Raw genomic sequence first — 16,664 nt, 5'->3', positions numbered from 1 at the left:
CCAATGCATTTTTCTTCACTGCCATTATTCTCATTTGATGCTTGCATTGCTTCTATTGAAATGCAATTGAGCAGCAGCCTGGAAAGCAACGCAATAAGGATTTCCAGGACTGCCGGAAGTCATAGTGGAACAAGTAAATACATGAGCTGTGTTAGGGTAACTAAGAGTAGAAACAGGTGCATGTGCACCAATGCTAGAAGTATAGTTAATAAATTTGATGAGCTTGAAGTGGTAGTCAAGACATCAAAGGCAGATATTGTAGAATTGGAATTTGGGGAGTACAATGTGTACAGAGAGGATAGAAAGGGAAGAGGGGGTTATGCTGTTAGTTAAGAAACACAAAATCTAAGGAAGTGCATCCAGTTGATATTGGTTGACAATGCAATGTTGAGTCTGTTTGGTGTGTCATAAGCACTGGGAAAGGAAAAATGAGAGTAGGTGTGTGTTATAGGCCTAATGAATCTGATGAGTATAATGGGTAATTGTGCAGAGAAATAGTGGGCCAGCAAATCAGAGTGTCTTATAATGGGGAAATTTTAATTTCCCAGAGATTGACTGGAATTTGTGGGTTGGTCACTCACGCACTAGCAAGGCTTTTGTGGATTTATTGGATGATTGTTTTCTACAGCAGCATGTTCAGGAATCAACTAGAGGGAGTAATATTCTTAATCTGATTATCAGTAGTGATCCTTCATGCATTAAGAATCTGCAGATAAATGAACCACTCAGTGGCAGTGATCACAGTGTGCCGAAGTGGGATTTACTCAGAGGTAACTACCATCAGGAGTAAAGGGAAGGGTTTTTACTTTCGTAAAGGTGACTACGGTGGTCTCAGACAGTATTTAAATTCTATACGGTGGGACCAACTGATGATGTTACCAACAGCAAATTCAAAATGGGAAGCATTCAAAGAAATAATCTTGGAAGCTACTAGGCTTTTCATACCAACTAAGAAATATTGTTCAAGATTTAGGCCTAAATGTCAGATGAACTAATTAGGTGTCAGATGAACTAATTAGACATGTGGCTGAGAAGAAAAATGCATGGGATGCATATAAATTAACAGGTGACACAGAAGCCTCTGATAGATATAAGCTGGTCTGTAACCAAGTCACAAAGGAGGTTAGGCAGGCAAAGGCAGATTACGAGAAATCTTTGGCAAAGGATGCAAAGAAAAACAGCAAAGAGTTCTTTACTTATGTAAACTCTAGAAGGAAGGGGATGAATCAGATTGGTCCACTTGATATCAATGGTTCAACTGTTGATGATCCTGCTCAGTTAGCTAACAAACTAAATGAATATTTTGCATCTACATTCACACACGAATGCCAGAGGTGTATTAAACTTGTGGCAGTAAGCTAGATAATCTTGTTTGTTGTTGTTTATTTGGTTTTTAGGAGCATTAGCAACTAAGCCCATATTGCTCCAGGGATATGTGGTGGTCATTCCTTGACCTTTCCGCATCCTCTGTATTTGGTGGTCACTGGCTCGAACCCCAGTCTAATCAAAAAGTGTATGCTACACGCTGCTCCTCCTGGCTACGGAGCTGCTGATAATCTTGTAATAACTGAGAGTAAAGTGGAGGAGAAATTCTTTAACATAAGAAATACAACTGGGGTGGATGGGATCTATCCAGTTACATTAAAGGAGGCAGCAAAGGAAATGCGCAAACCCTTATTCATAATTATGAGAGCTTCCTTGGACTTGGGAGATACCCATGGACTGGAGATATGCAAATGTGACCCCAATCCACAAAAGAGGATCAAAGGGAGACGCAGGTAATTACAGACCAGTTAGTTTAACTTCTGTTCCAGGGAAATTAATGGAGGCACTGGTTAAAGAAGCATTGCAGGATCATCTAGACGAGACTTCAGTTATAGCTCGGGCACAGCATGGATTTGTGAAGTCTTGTCTAACCAATTTGATTGGATACTATGATATAGTCACAAAGGAACTGGATGCAAAGAATAATTTTGATATCACATAGCACACCCAGGGTCCTGAGCTGGATATCATCATTCTTCATTTTCTTGGCGATTCTCCCCCCCCCCCCCCCTATTTTTCTCTCTCTCTCTCTCTCTCTCTCTCTCTCTCTCTCTCTCTCTCTCTGTAAGGGGTAATTCAGAAAATTTTTTTTTTTTTTTGCTGGTGCAGCATAAGCCTTGGGCTTCCTTGCACCATGTGGCTGGTAATAATAATAATAATCATTTGGATCTTAGAAAGCCTTTTGGTACTCTTATACATAGAAGACTGCTGCACAAATTGGAGCAGTGTGGCATTGCAGACAAATTGCTGCTATGGATCAAGGGATGGTTGAGTGGGAGAAGACAGAGTTGTAATCAATGGACACTGCTCTTCGTGGACTAATGTTATTAGTGGAGTCCCCCAGGGTTCAGTGTTGGGTTCATTGTTGTTTTCAGAGAAAAAAAAATGCATGGGATACATATACGGTAGGACCAACTGATGATGTTACCAACAGCAAATTCAAAATGGGAAGCATTCAAAGAAATAATCTTGGAAGCTACAAAGGCTTTTCATACCAACTAAGAAATATTGTTCAAATATTGAAATATTGATGATGGACATTAAGCCTGAGTATATCAGGTTTGTCCAAGTTTATAGATGATACGAAGGTCGGCAGGGTTGTTAATTACACTAATGACAGTACGCTGCTACAACAGGATCTAGAAAAGTTGAGCAGATGGGCTGAGAGATGGCAACTGAAGTTTAACATTGATAAATGTAAAGTACTGCATATGGGAAGCAATAACCCTTGAGTAACGTATCAACTGTGTGGTACTACACTGACAGTGGTAGTTAGTGAAAAGGACCTGGGAGTAATTGTGCAGGCAGATATGAAGTTTTCTGAGCAGTGCAGATGGTCTGCAAGAGTGGCCCATGGTGTCTTGTCAATGATATACAGGAATTTTTCTAGCAGGGATAAGGAGGTGATTATCCACTTGTATAAGGCAATGGTCAGGCCACACCTTCAGTACTGTATACAGGTCTGGGGTCCTCATTTTAAAAAGGATGTAGAGCTGTTGGAACGAGTACAGAGAAGAGCAACAAGATTACTGAATGGAACAAAGGGTTGCTCTTAAGTTTTGCAAATTAGTGTCTGGAGACCAAGCACCTATAAGGTGGTGTGATTGAGGTGTATAAAGCCTTGAATGGTGTGAGCATGCTCATTGCTGATGGGATTCTTCCTCTTGCTCAGAATAATTTCTTGAGAGGACATAAATTTAAATAAGGAAAGACAGTTGTAGGATAGATGTGCGGAAGTTTTCCTTTAACCAGTGGGTGGTTGATTGCTGGAACAAATTTCCATCTGTCGTTGTAGAAGTTGATAGCTTAAACAGATTCAAGGCAGAACTAGACAAACATTTGGAGCGAGTGGATGGGTGAAGTGAGGTGTGTGTGTTTTGGCTGATGCTATGTAAGCTTGCTTTTTTGCATCATGTGCCCTTGCTGATGCTAATTACTTCATCTGACATCCATTTAGGCCTAAACTTAGAACAGTATTTCTTAATTGCTATGAACAGTCTAGTAGCTTCCAAGATTAATTCCTTAAATGCTTCCCATTTAGAATTTGCTGTTGGAAACGTCATCAGTTGGTCCCACTGTATATATATACACACTGTAATTTGAAAACCGACACCACCATAGTCACCTTTATGAAAGCAAAAACCCTTCCCTTTACCCCTGATGGTAGTTACCTCTTGGATTAAATCCCACTTCAGCACACTGTGATCACTGCCACCTAGTGTTTCCTTTATCTGCAGATTCTTAATACATGAATAACCACTGCTGATAATCAGATCAAGAATATTACTCCTCTGGTTGCTGATGAGGACTAGAGGATTTCTCCTCTGGTCGAACATGCCGATGTAGAAAACAGTCATCCAATAAATGCACATAAGTCTTGCTAGTGTATGAGTGACCAACCCATAATTTACAGTCAATATCTGGAAAGTTAAAATCTTCATTATAGGACATTCTGATTTACTTGCCCACTCTGTTTCTCTGTACAGTTGTTTGTTGTACTCATCAGAGTCATTAGGCCTATAACATATTCCTACTTTCATTTTTGCTTTTCCAGTGCTTACATCACACAAACTGACTCAACATTGTACTTGTTACCCAAGTCAACTGGATGCACTGCCTTAGATTTGTTATTTCTTAACTAACAGCATAATCCATCCTCCCTTCTCTCCTGCTCGTCCTTTATGTACACATTATACTCCTCAAATTCAAATTCTGCATGCCTTATATCTGACAACACATCTTGATATATATAACCACGTCGATGTCTTGACCACCACTTCAAATTCATCAAATTTATTTACTGTACGCCTAGCAGTGGTGTACGTGCACCTGTTCTCACTTTTAGTTACCCTAAAACAGCCCATGTATTTACTTGTTCCATGATGACTCCCAACAGTTCAGATTTTAAAATCTGAGAGAATGTAAAATTGTATATAGCAAATATAATTAAATACATTCAAACTCAGTTATAATAAGATCCAAGGGACGGAAGAATATTGCTCGTTATTATGATAAATTGTTATCTGTTGTTGTAGCTATATGTTACTTTTGCTCTTACTGCATTTATTTCACACACACACACACACACACACACACACACACACACACACACACACACACACACTGTACTTATGAAAAGGATAATAACAATAATGAATAACCATAAATAAACTGTTAATCATGTAATGATTAACAGTTTATTTGATATATTTATGCGCTATATAAAAATAATTCACGAGAAAAATAATTTCATTATTAAAATTGCTTGTTGTAATGTGTACATCATTTTTATTTTTTAAAGAAGTCCTCTAATGTTATTTTTTTTCAACTGTTTAAGCAAAATTTAATAACAGTATGTTTCATTTTACTGATATAAAATTGAAATTTTCGTTTTTAAAACAAAGTTTTTAAAGCAGTTTGTGTGTCTGCACTTGGCACTACATTATCTGAACACTCAACACAGCCTTCTTCCTTGTTATCATCTTTGTAGCCTCTTTTTCTCTAACAGCTTTGAGAATGTCCTCATCTGTCAGGATTTCGGCCGTTAGTCGTGAGGTTCATCCTTGCAATCATCCACACGTGCCAACCCAGTATCCAAGTTATGTTTCCTCAGCCATGTTGTTATTGGAATATTGTCACCATTTTCTTTAGTTTTTTCATTGACTTACTTGAGTCTTGCCTTATTAAAACAGTTCTTGATTGTCTGTGATGTGATCTTATCTGATTCCTCACTCATGAATCAGATGGCATCAAGAACTGAAATTTGAATTTTTTCCTTTCTTTCAATGGATTCTATAGCATCCAGTATTAATAGTTTTTTTTTTAAATTGTATTTAAAGCCATTTAAAAAAAAAAACCGTACACTGATATTTGATTCTTGAAACCTTGATATTTGAAACACCTTGATCCATAGGTTGGAGAACAGAAGTTGAGTTCAGGGGTAAACATACAAATTTGACATTGGTTAAATTGAGAAGAATGGGATATGATGGGCAATTGTCTAAAATCAGCAGAATTTTCCTATCTTTCTTTTTTTTCTTAGCTCTTTGTCCCAGTTATGCACTTCTTCAAAAATGGATTATGTCATCGAGGCACTTTTTTGTAAGCTCTGTATATTATAGGAAGATTTTTAATGTTTTTAAAACAGCTTGGATTCTTGGTTATGTCTGTTATTAAGAGTTTTTTTTTTTTTCCTTTTTTAGTTCCACTCATATTTGAACAAATCAACACAGTCACTGACTCTTTGGATAATTTTCCACCTGTGCACTTTTACCTTTTAAACTTGTGGAGTCTTGTGAGGGGTCAATCTATAAAACACACCGGCTTCATCAGCATTAAAAATATTACTTTCACAGAAACTCTTTCTTATATCTGGCCAGACCTTTTCAATCTAGTCATTTCTCACTTCTTTGCTTATATTACCAGATTTGCCACTTATCTTGCAATAAACAATATTATTATTATTTTTTAATCTGTCAAGAATTTGTCTTGCAGTCTTGTTGCTCTGTAATTTGGAACGTTTAATAACGTGCATGCAAGGTTAAGTTTCACATTGGAGAAGGAGGTGAACAAGCGAAGACAAACTTTTTAAACTTCACATTAACAAGAGCGAGTAACAAATTACAGTTTAAAATATATCATAAACTGACGAACACAGGGATGTTATTACATTATTTGAGTTATCTTCCTTTCGTTTTATAAACATTCTATTATTTTAAACAATTCACAAATGCATATAAATATACAACAATGCAGACTGCATAAGATCATGAATTTGAAGAACTTATATACAGCTTTCTAAACTGGGGGTATTTGCTAAGTACCATAAACAATATTAGGTTGCAGACCAAAGAAAGGTTGGTTAATAATGGTAACAACAACAAGGTCGGGGAAAAAACATTTTATTAAGATTCCATATGTCCAGCAATGGTACAAACAGCTCGATATTCTTTTCAGGGACAACACTGATTTCAAAGTAATAGCAAAGTCCATTCAGAAACTGCATTCTGTGCTGAAAAGGCGATCCACATTTTCCTCTTCAGTTATGGAATTACACGGTGTAGTTTACAATATTCCATGTGGTAATTGTGATTCTTTGTATGTTAGTTCTACTAGGTGCCTTTTTAGATACTCGTTTAAAGCAATGTGTGGCATCGGTTAGGGCAACGAGAATCACAGCATCTGAACTGTCATTTCATTCGATAAACGAGGATCATGTCTTCTTGTTTAACGAAGCCATTGTTTTGAAATGAAAATAAATTTTGAAATGAAACCTAAGAAATGAAAATAAAAAAACAATGCATTTAACATATGGAGACCTTTTCTCATATCGGATTCATGGACTTTTTCGCACGTGTGGTTTAGCAAGTAATCTCTTAATAATGAACAGCATGGGGACAGGTCACATTAGTCAGTTTGTTTCTTACCTGTGATAACAACAACAACATGTCAAAGTTTTGTTCCTTTAGGAAGGAAAGTAATTAATTTTAAAGTATTTATTATCGTGTATTCTTGAATTTTAACATTTATTTTAAAAAAACTTTGACACAATGTTTTCAATTTCTGAGTTTATGTGATGTATTGGATTGATATGGGTTAATCATTTTAAATTTCGAACCATGTATAAACAAAAAAAAAGGGGTTGAATTTGGAGAGTTTAGAAGAGAAGCAATCCTGAGGAGAAAAATAGAGGTAACTCTTATGAAATTTTTAAAAAATCATTCATGTAAAAAATTATCAATGCATTTTTACCCAAGTCCCCCCCACTGACACCTTAGCTAGCAGCAAAGAGAGCTGAGGGAAAGGGTTTTTTTTTTTTTTTTTTTTTTTTTTTTTGTAATTTCTTCGATATTAATCCTTACTTCTCTGAAACAGTTTTGGCAAAATATTTGTCATGGGTATTTTAATTCTCTGTAATAGCCTTTGTTTTTTTTTCACTTATATCTTAACTACTCTCATCCACAGACGTGGATGAGAGTAGTTAAGATTTCCTTACATGGAGTGGCCTAGAATACAAAATGCTGATTCCTCAAAGGATTTGGTGCCTCAGAATAAGCTGCCCAGCCCAACTTATATTACCATTTAATAAAAGTGAAAAGTGCTAGCATTAACACCCACTATGATATAAACGCTTATTTTGGATTTCTTCTGTAACATATGCTCCATTTATAAAGATAGATGTTATTTGATGATTTCATATTTTAAAATTTTCATAATTTAGATCTTAATTTAAAAAGTTTTAATATTTTGGTATTATTTCTTTCTTTAAAATGTATTATGTATTTTTTTTTTTTTTTTTTTAGTTCTTCTTTGTGCTTAGGAAGAAATCAAGCCACATTTCTCTTCTTCATGTTATCCATCATGGAATAATGCCCATGAGTGTTTGGTGGGGTGTAAAGTTTACACCAGGTTAGTTTAAGTAAAATAATTTTTCCCCATTCCCATTGAAGGTTTAAAAAAAAAAAAAAAAGTTATTTTTTGATGATATATTTTTATGTTGTTTCCATTAAAATCCATTGTCCATCCACTCTTAACTACAAAGACCTTGTCATATACCTTCATTTGGCAGTTATCTTGGTATGTTATAATTCATATGATCTTTATCATGTATTATATTTGTTCATGGGCCAATTTGCATGTTGTCCAGACTTAAAATCCAGGTTAACTCAGTCAATCCCTACTCCCTCCACCTGTAACCAGCTAACTATCTTAGTTTATTTTATTTATTTATTTTTTTACTTGTGCATACTAAAATTTTAGGTGACCAGAATGTTAACTCTATCTCATGATATTTTTCCTGTTGCTTTATTCTGAACAGCTTTATCAGAGATTGAAATGAGCCTTGAATTAGTTATGCTTGTCCAAGCATAATCAGCTGAAGAAGTTGCAGAAATGCTAATTATATGTTTAATTATGTTTAACCACATGGGTTAAACCTCTTGAATCTTTGGAACTATGATAGACTTGGCACATTATGGCCTAAGCTGCTGATGTATTATAAAAAATCAAATTGGCAACACCTTTGGAATTATGAAAGGAAATGTCCACAGGACTACTGAACCCCCCCCACAGGGTTCTGAGGGGTTCAGTAGTAGTGGTGTAATAATTGTTTACCTTAAGGTAAATATCTGTCACATTCAGAAAGAAATGATGGCATACCCAATGATTGATTGAATGATGGAAACTGACTGAGGAAAGGAAGGTGTCATTCAGAGTGAAGAATTTAGAAAAGGAAATTGACTGAATGCATAAAATTGGTGGCTAAAGAAGTAGTGGGGGGGGTCCAAACAACAAAGATATACAGAAGGAGACTTGATGGGTGGAAATATGACAATGGATCACTGAAAAAAGTTTTTTTTTTTTTAAAGAAAAACAGAGACCAAGGAAGGCTGAAAATTTGGAGGGCTAAGAAGCATGCAGGCAGAGAAAGCAGCAAGTAAAGTAAAGTATAAAGTATATGATGACCTGTATAGTAAGTTGACAATGTTAAAAACCTGCAAAGAACAAAAGAAAGAGGGAAAAAATAGAGATTTGGAAGACATTAGTTGTATCAAAGATGACAACCAAAAAATCTTGGTGAAAAGAGAAGAATTTTAAAATTCCAGCAGTTGTTGAATGAGGAGATGACATGAGAACCAGTTAGTAAGCAGCACCAAATATGGGTTGATTAAGCAATTTCCAACTGTAGAAGTTAGAGACAGTTGCAAAGATAAAGAGAGGAAAAGCTGTAAGTCCAGGTGATATATCAGGTGAAATATAAATAGTAGTCGGAAGAAAGAGTATTGATTAATTAGGAGAAATTTGAATTCTTTCTCTCAAAAGTTCTCAGCCATAGCAGATTTCTTATAATCAGTGGACTCTATTGCTTTAATGTCCCCCCCTCCATATAGTCTTTAAACATACATGATGACATCCCTGTATAATACTCTTCACGATCCAGACATTTGATCTTGTATATAGCTCCACTTGCATGTGCTGTAGGTACAAGGTCTGGAGGCCTCATTTCAAGAAGGATGTAGAGCTGCTGGAACGGGTACAGAGAAGGGCAACAAGATTAGTGAATGGAACAAAGGGTTGCTCTTACGAAGAAAGGCTTAAGTTTTGCAAATTACAGAGTCTGGAGACTAGGCACTGGCGAGGTGATCTGATAGAGGTGTATAAGGCTTTGAATGGTTTGAGCATGCCCAATGCCAATGGGATTCTTCATCTTGCTCAGAATAATCAGCTCAGAGGGCATAAATTCAAATTGAGGAAGGACGGATGTCGGATAGATGTGCGGAAATTTGCCTTTGGCCAGCGGGTGGTTGGTTGGTGGAACCGACTTCCATCACTTGTTGTTGAAGTTGATAGCCTAAACAAATTTAAGGCTCAACTGGACAGGTATTTCGAGCGAATGGAGGGGTGAAATGGGAGTGGTGTGTGTTTTTTTTTTTTTTTTTTTTTTTTTTGGCTGATGCTGAATAAGCTTGCTTTCTTGCATCATATGCCTCTACTAATGCTAATGCTACTCTTGACACAATTACACATGTAATTGTCAAGCAGCTGCTCACAGCATGTATGACAGGTCCACAATATCCTTGATCTATTCTGTTAAGCCAGGATAGTATTAGTATTAATAGTTCAATGTGATGCAAGAAAGCAGACTTATACAGCATCAGCCAAAAAAAAAAAAAATCCTGATTTTATTCAAACTATCCACTTCCACAACAATGAATGGAAGTTTATTCCAGCAATGAACCTCCTTTTGGCCGAAGGCAAACTTCTGAACATTTATTCTGCAACCATCCTTCCTCAATTTGAATTTATGGCCCCTTCATGTACATAGTCTGAGCAGGGGGGAAAAAATCCATCAGCATCAAGTTTGCTCAAATCATTTAAAGTCTAATGTCATGGTAGGATCACCCCTTTGTACCACCTCTCACCAATCTTGTTGCTCCTCTCTGAGCCATTCCAGCAGCTCTACATCCTTCCTAAAATGAGGCCTTCAGACCTGTATGCAGTACTCAAGGTTTCGCCTGACCCATTGCCTTATACAATGAGATAATAGCCTCCTTATCCCTGCTAGCAAAATTCCTGTATGTCATTGACCATACCCAATGAGATGTCCTGGCAACCTGTCTACACTGTCTGGGAAAACTTCATATCAGACTGCACAGTTACTAGGTCCTTTTCATTTTTCACTACCCTGAATGTATGCCACTCAGTTGATACGTTACTCTGAGTTTCTGCTGCCCATATGAAGTACTATGCATTTGTCAATATTAAACTTCAGTTGCCATTTCTCAGCACCCATCTGCCTAATTTTTCTAGATCTGCAACAAGAGAGGCGCCTCCGTAGCCAGGTGGGAAGGAGCAGCAGTGCGTAGCACACGCTTCTTGATTAGACCGGGGTTCGAGCCCGTCACCACCAAATACGGAGGATGCGGAAAGGTCAGGGAATGACCACCGCATATCCCGGAGCAATATGGCCTTAGTTGCTAATGCTCCTAAAAAACCAAATAACAAAAATAACTGCAACAAGATTGTACCTTTGTTACTGTCATTAACCATTGTTGTTAAAAACAATTTTTTCAAACTGTTTGTGAGCTTATGTGTGTGCTCTGTAGCGTGATGTTGTGTTTTGGCCTTTTGGCTACCTGGAAGCAGTGATCACCTGGATGACTTCCTCCAGGTACTCGTCCCTAGCAGAAGGAGGGCGAGGCCTCCCCCTTACTATCTGCACGCCCTCTTCCCTGGGGAAAGAGTTCCCAGGAGGAAAGAAAAACTTGTATAAGATGAAGAGAAAGAAGGAGTAAGAGCTGATAGCAGAACCTGGTGTGCCTCCATGTGGCTTAGGACGGGAGGCAAGGGTGAAAAACCAGGTATTTGTTACTCCCTGGCTGCCAAATGGCAGTGCCAGCCAACAGAACAATAATACGCATGCACGTGTGCACGTGCGCATGCACACCCTCTCAGCCAGCCAGCATGTGGCTTATGCCAAATACAGAAGACCCAGCAGTGAATGGCGAACCCTAGAGACCACAACAAAATACACAATGTCTTTTCTGTACAAATTGTTACTCCCTATATTCAGCTTCTCTGCCTGCAGCTGCTGTTACTCTGTTAGCCGGTGTATCTCTGCCCAGGACTCCATAAAGCCATTAAACCAACTCGCCACAGGCAACTTGTTGGGGACAAGTGGCAAGTGAATTTTCAGCCTTGTTCTAAATGTATACAAAATATATTACCTTATTTTCTTTGTGTAATTCATACAAATTTTTTCAATTTAAAACATCATCTCATTCTCTGTCAAGTTATGCAATCACAGATAGCCACCAACAAATTTATTAAAGAAGTTTTATTTCCAACCAGGAAATAGTATAATATGTAGGCACCTCCATAGCCAGGTGGGAAGGAGCAGCAGTGCGTAGCACACGCTTCTTGATTAAACCGGGGTTCGAGCCCTTCACCACCAAATACGGAGGATGTGGAAAGGTCAGGGAATGACCACCGCATATTCCTGGAGCAATATGGCCTTAGTTGCTAATGCTCTTAAAAACCAAATAACAAACGACAGTATAATATGTAATTAATTTAATAAGTTAATTCCTTTGTAGACTGATTTACCCCTGCTAAAAGTTAGTTTGCACGAAGATACTCTCAAAGATATGTCTCCCTACTGTTTTCAAAAGGTGAACTAATTCCTATCTACGACAACAGGTGGCACTATTTATCTCTCACTCTCTTTAACTCTTAAGTAAGCATGAAATTGTAATATAGTGTTGGCACAAGCTTATTTTCACAATTCACAACATGAAGTAGCTGTAATTATATACCTGACTATTTTACGTAATGAAAAGACTTTTTATATACTGTTATTTATAAAAATACATTATCTTGCAAAGATGAGTTGCTGGAGGTGAAAGTGAGGTAAGGGTGTGAAGGAGGGAGGGTAAGACTGAATCACATGACTGACATTACATCGTGAAAAGTGAGTCTGACTCCACAGCCAGTGTTAACTACTTTCTTATTTTCATAAATTTTATTATTTGTCTTTCCTATTGAATTATTGTTTATGGATAATTTATGTAAATTCATCCTTCATTATGAACAATAAATGAGAGGAAACACGAACTACACTTTTTAGTTTAGTGAAACTGTGCAAAATGAAGCAAAGATAGGGAACCAGAAACTGTTAAAGACACTGAGAAAAGGTTTCTGTTGTGTCATTAAGAAAAAACAATAGTGTAAGATGTGCTTTTGTATAAAGATGGCTCAAGGGATTCAAGTGGTTTAGCAAAAATCTTCTATTAAAGATATGTTATGAAAAAGAAATAAGAAACAAAAAATACCTGGGGCTACTGACAGTGACCCTAGATTACTACAAGGTTTTCCAGGACTTCTCAGAGTGGAGACATTTAGGATTCATTAGGCATCCAGTTCTCACAAAAAATGTTGCAACCATAGATTTGGTCAGAAACCACCTGATAACACACACCTCTAGCTGCCTGCCAAAAAAAAAGACTGATTCTAAAATGTTTGAACATCTAAAGTGCCTTTTTAATATAGCCTATTATATAGCTAAATTCAATAAACTATTTATTGACTTCAAAAACTCGATAGCCCTACTAAATAGGCATGATATAAATACAGGTCCAGACCCACTGGCATAAGAGGACCAAAATGACATGAAATGTAAAGCATTAGCATTAGTTGAGCCATATGATGGAAGAAAGCAGGCTTCTACAGCATCAGCCAAAAAAAAAATAAAAAAAACTCATTTCACCCATCCATTTACTCCAAATGTTTGTCTAGTTCAGCCTTAAAAGTTATTTAAGGTCGAATTAGACAAACATTTGGAAGTCTGTTCCAACGATCAGCAGTCAACAGAGGGAAGCCTGTTCCAGCAATCAACTACCCGCTGGCTAAAGGCAAACTTATGCATATTTATTCTGCAATTCTCTTTCCTCAGTTTGTTTATTGGCTAATGCTTATACAGTATCAGCCAATAAACAAACAAACAAAAAAAACCTTCCCATTTCGCTCAGCCATTCATTCCAAACGTTTGTTCTAGTTCTGCCTTGAATTTATTTAAGCTGTCAACTTCCACAACAGCAGATGGAAGTTTCTTTCAGCAATCGATCACTTGCTGGCTAAAGGCAAATTTCTGCACATCTATTCTAAAACTGTTTCCTCAATTTGAATTTATGCCCCCTCAGGTGTGTAATATGAGCAAGAGGAAGAATCTCTTCAGCATTGAGCTTTCTCAAAACATTCAAGGCCTTATACACCTCAATTAGATCACCTTGTAAGTAACAAGTCTCCAGATGCTGCAATTTGCAGAACTTAAGCCTTTCTTGGTAAGCGCAACCAAGAAGAGATTAGACGGCTGAGGCCTCCAGACCTGTATGTAGTACTTAAGGTGTGGCCTGACCATCACCTTATACAAAGAGATAATCACCTCATTTATCCCCACAAAAATTACAATTACTCTTGCAGCCCATCTGCACTGCTCAGAAAATTTCATATCTGACTGCATAATTATTCCCAGGTCTTTCATTCTCCACTAACCTGGGTGTAGTTTTGCACAATTGGTACATTACTCTGGGGTCACTGCTACCTATAAGCAGTAATTTGCATTTGTCAATGTTGTCACCTCTCAGCCCATCTGCTCAATTTTTCTAGATCCTGTTGCAGAAGTGTACTGTCATTAACAACCCTACTAATCGTTGTATCATATGCAAACTTGGACATTAAGCCTGACGTACCTTCATCAATATCATTGATAAATACAGAAAACAACAATGGGACCAACACTGAACCCTGGGGGACATTAGCCCACTGATTACCACCAGAAGTGTATTGCTAAAAAAAATAGTACCGGAACGCTCGTTCTCCAGAAGACTATATGATAATGCCACATTGACTGTACAGTAACTGAATCAGACTTCAGACTAACGATTCATAGAACAACCAGTTCTAGGGTTCAGCTCATGGCGAATCAAAATGTAGCGTTCGCACACATCACAGTATATCTCATTCATTGGATCTCTTTATCTAACACATTGTACTTTAGTAAGAAACATTCAAGTTTCATTTAATAGGTTCAAGCATCGCACTGGTTTCCACAACGTTAAAATATACGGTGAAGTCTCCAGTGCCAATTCTACAGCTGCAGAGAAATTTTGGGATGTGTTGGAAAAAATATTGATGAACACAGCAAATTTTTAACAGTGCTGAGGCCTCCAGACCTGGATGCTCAAGGTGTGGCCTGTGGCCCTCAAGGTGTGCCCTATACAAAGATTGCTCTGTATTGGAATAAAATGCTGGATAGAATATACATTGCTTTTGCTTGGGACTAATGCAGTGGGAAATTACAGATTAAAACCACTGCTTGTGTGGTTTTAATCTGGAAATCCTTGTGTAATTAAGAGCATCAATAAAGCCAACCTACCCGTGCATTTCCGATCGAACCAGAGAGCATGGATAACAATATCTCTCTTTGAGGATTGGTTTAAATACTGCTTCATTCCAGAGGCTGAAAAATATTGTAAAGACAGTGACATCCTTTCAAGATTTTTTGTTTCGATTAGATAATGCTCCTGGACATCCTACACATCTAGATGATGTCACTTCTAACTTGAGAGTCATATTTCTACTACCAAACATGACTTCACTCATCCAACCTATGGATCAGGGTGTTATTTCGAATTTAAAAGCATACTATTTACACAAACATTTGCTCAGGCATTGTCTGCAGTAGACGAAGAGAAAAATTTTACGTTAAGAGACTTTTGGAAATCTTACAATATTTACCACACCATCTTAAACATTAATAAGGCCTGGGCAGAAATTACTAAAAGTTGTTTAAATGGCACATGGAAGAAAATATGCCCATGGCATATAAAAGGTTTCGAAGGATTTGAAAAAGACGAATCATATGAAGAGGTTAAAATTGTAAAGGTTGCAGAGCTACTTCAGTTGGAGGTTGTTGCCAAAGACAAGGAGTTAATAGAGGAAGAAGAGAAGGAATTATCTAACGAAGAACTTATTGACTTGCAGGCAGTGAAAGTGAAAGAAGAAAATGCTGACGAAGCTCAAGATGAACCAAATGAGGAGCCGAGATGCTTCATCAGATGCTTCACCAGAGAGATGGCAATGGCAATTTCATGAAATTGCATCAGCAATGACGAGGTGTGAGAAGATGGATCCTGATAGCGCTTGATTCTTAAAAGTTAACAGAGGGGTGAATGATATGCTTGCTTGCTTGTGACAAAAAAAATCTGCTCTGAAAAGAAAAAAGCCACTGTCCAGTCATCCATTAATATGTTCTTTCGTAAGGTTGATCGGCCGACCCCTTCTAAATCTCCACAGCCCTGAACCTCCACAGCGGCGTACTTATCAGCTGAAGACGTTGATTCTGGCAAAGATACTCGAGAGGTAAAACTTTACTGACTTTATGCCTGTCTCCTCTTTTTTTGTAATTTTATAATTTTGAAATTTTTCCTGCGCATGAGATAAAAAATTGAATAAATACAATAAATAATTTTATTTACATGTTCGTCAAATATTTCTTTTTTGATTCAATCAATTCAGCGAGCACAGTTGTGAGTGCTGCACAAGCATGGGAGAAATTTCGACTTATGTGGTGTTCCATGGGATGCAACTCTTACTTAAGTCGGGGAGTTCTTGTAATTGTGCCATAAAATAGAGATTAGTAATGAATACAAAAAAAAGCAATAATGATGTAGTTCTAAGTGATGGGGGGAAAGCTTAAGGAAATGTTCAAAAAATGGTTTTGGTAAGAATGTTAAAAAATATAGACATCATTAATATAATTAGTATAGATTAATTATCATGGTCAACATGTTTAGTGGGGGGGGCACAACATCTTGATCTATCTAGGATGTGTATCATTTCAATGTAATAGTTACAATATAAAGATTGGGAGAGGTGTTAATGATCAGTGCCAAGAGTGCTAGTTCAGGATGACTTGAACGGACCTCTACAGGAATAGTCAGAAAATCGGTAGCTATGTTTTAATACAGCAAAATTGTATTAAACTATTGTATTGCCTTGCACTTGAGGAAGAGTGATATGAGCGGATATGAAATTGTGTGAACGTTGTAAGCAGGCAGTCA

The 16,664-nt window shown here is 37.3% G+C and overlaps 1 protein-coding gene across 1 annotated transcript in view; it reads left to right on the top strand.

The window, feature by feature from the left end:
• LOC150079039 (very long chain fatty acid elongase AAEL008004-like) overlaps positions 1–16,664 on the top strand; it is a 103,735-nt gene that overhangs the window by 47,600 nt on the left and 39,471 nt on the right. The window contains exon 5 of the mRNA XM_090382433.1: positions 7,848–7,953. Within this exon, the coding sequence (XP_090238559.1) occupies positions 7,848–7,953 (106 nt within the window). The remainder of the gene's footprint in view (positions 1–7,847; positions 7,954–16,664) is intronic.

The sequence above is a fragment of the Mastigoproctus giganteus genome, chromosome 10 (genome assembly GCF_048544385.1).
Source record: "Mastigoproctus giganteus isolate SK-2022 chromosome 10, ASM4854438v1, whole genome shotgun sequence".
Taxonomy (NCBI): Eukaryota; Metazoa; Arthropoda; class Arachnida; order Uropygi; family Thelyphonidae; genus Mastigoproctus; species Mastigoproctus giganteus.
Note: the sequence above shows the minus strand (reverse complement) of the source record. Positions and strands in the feature narration are given on the sequence as shown.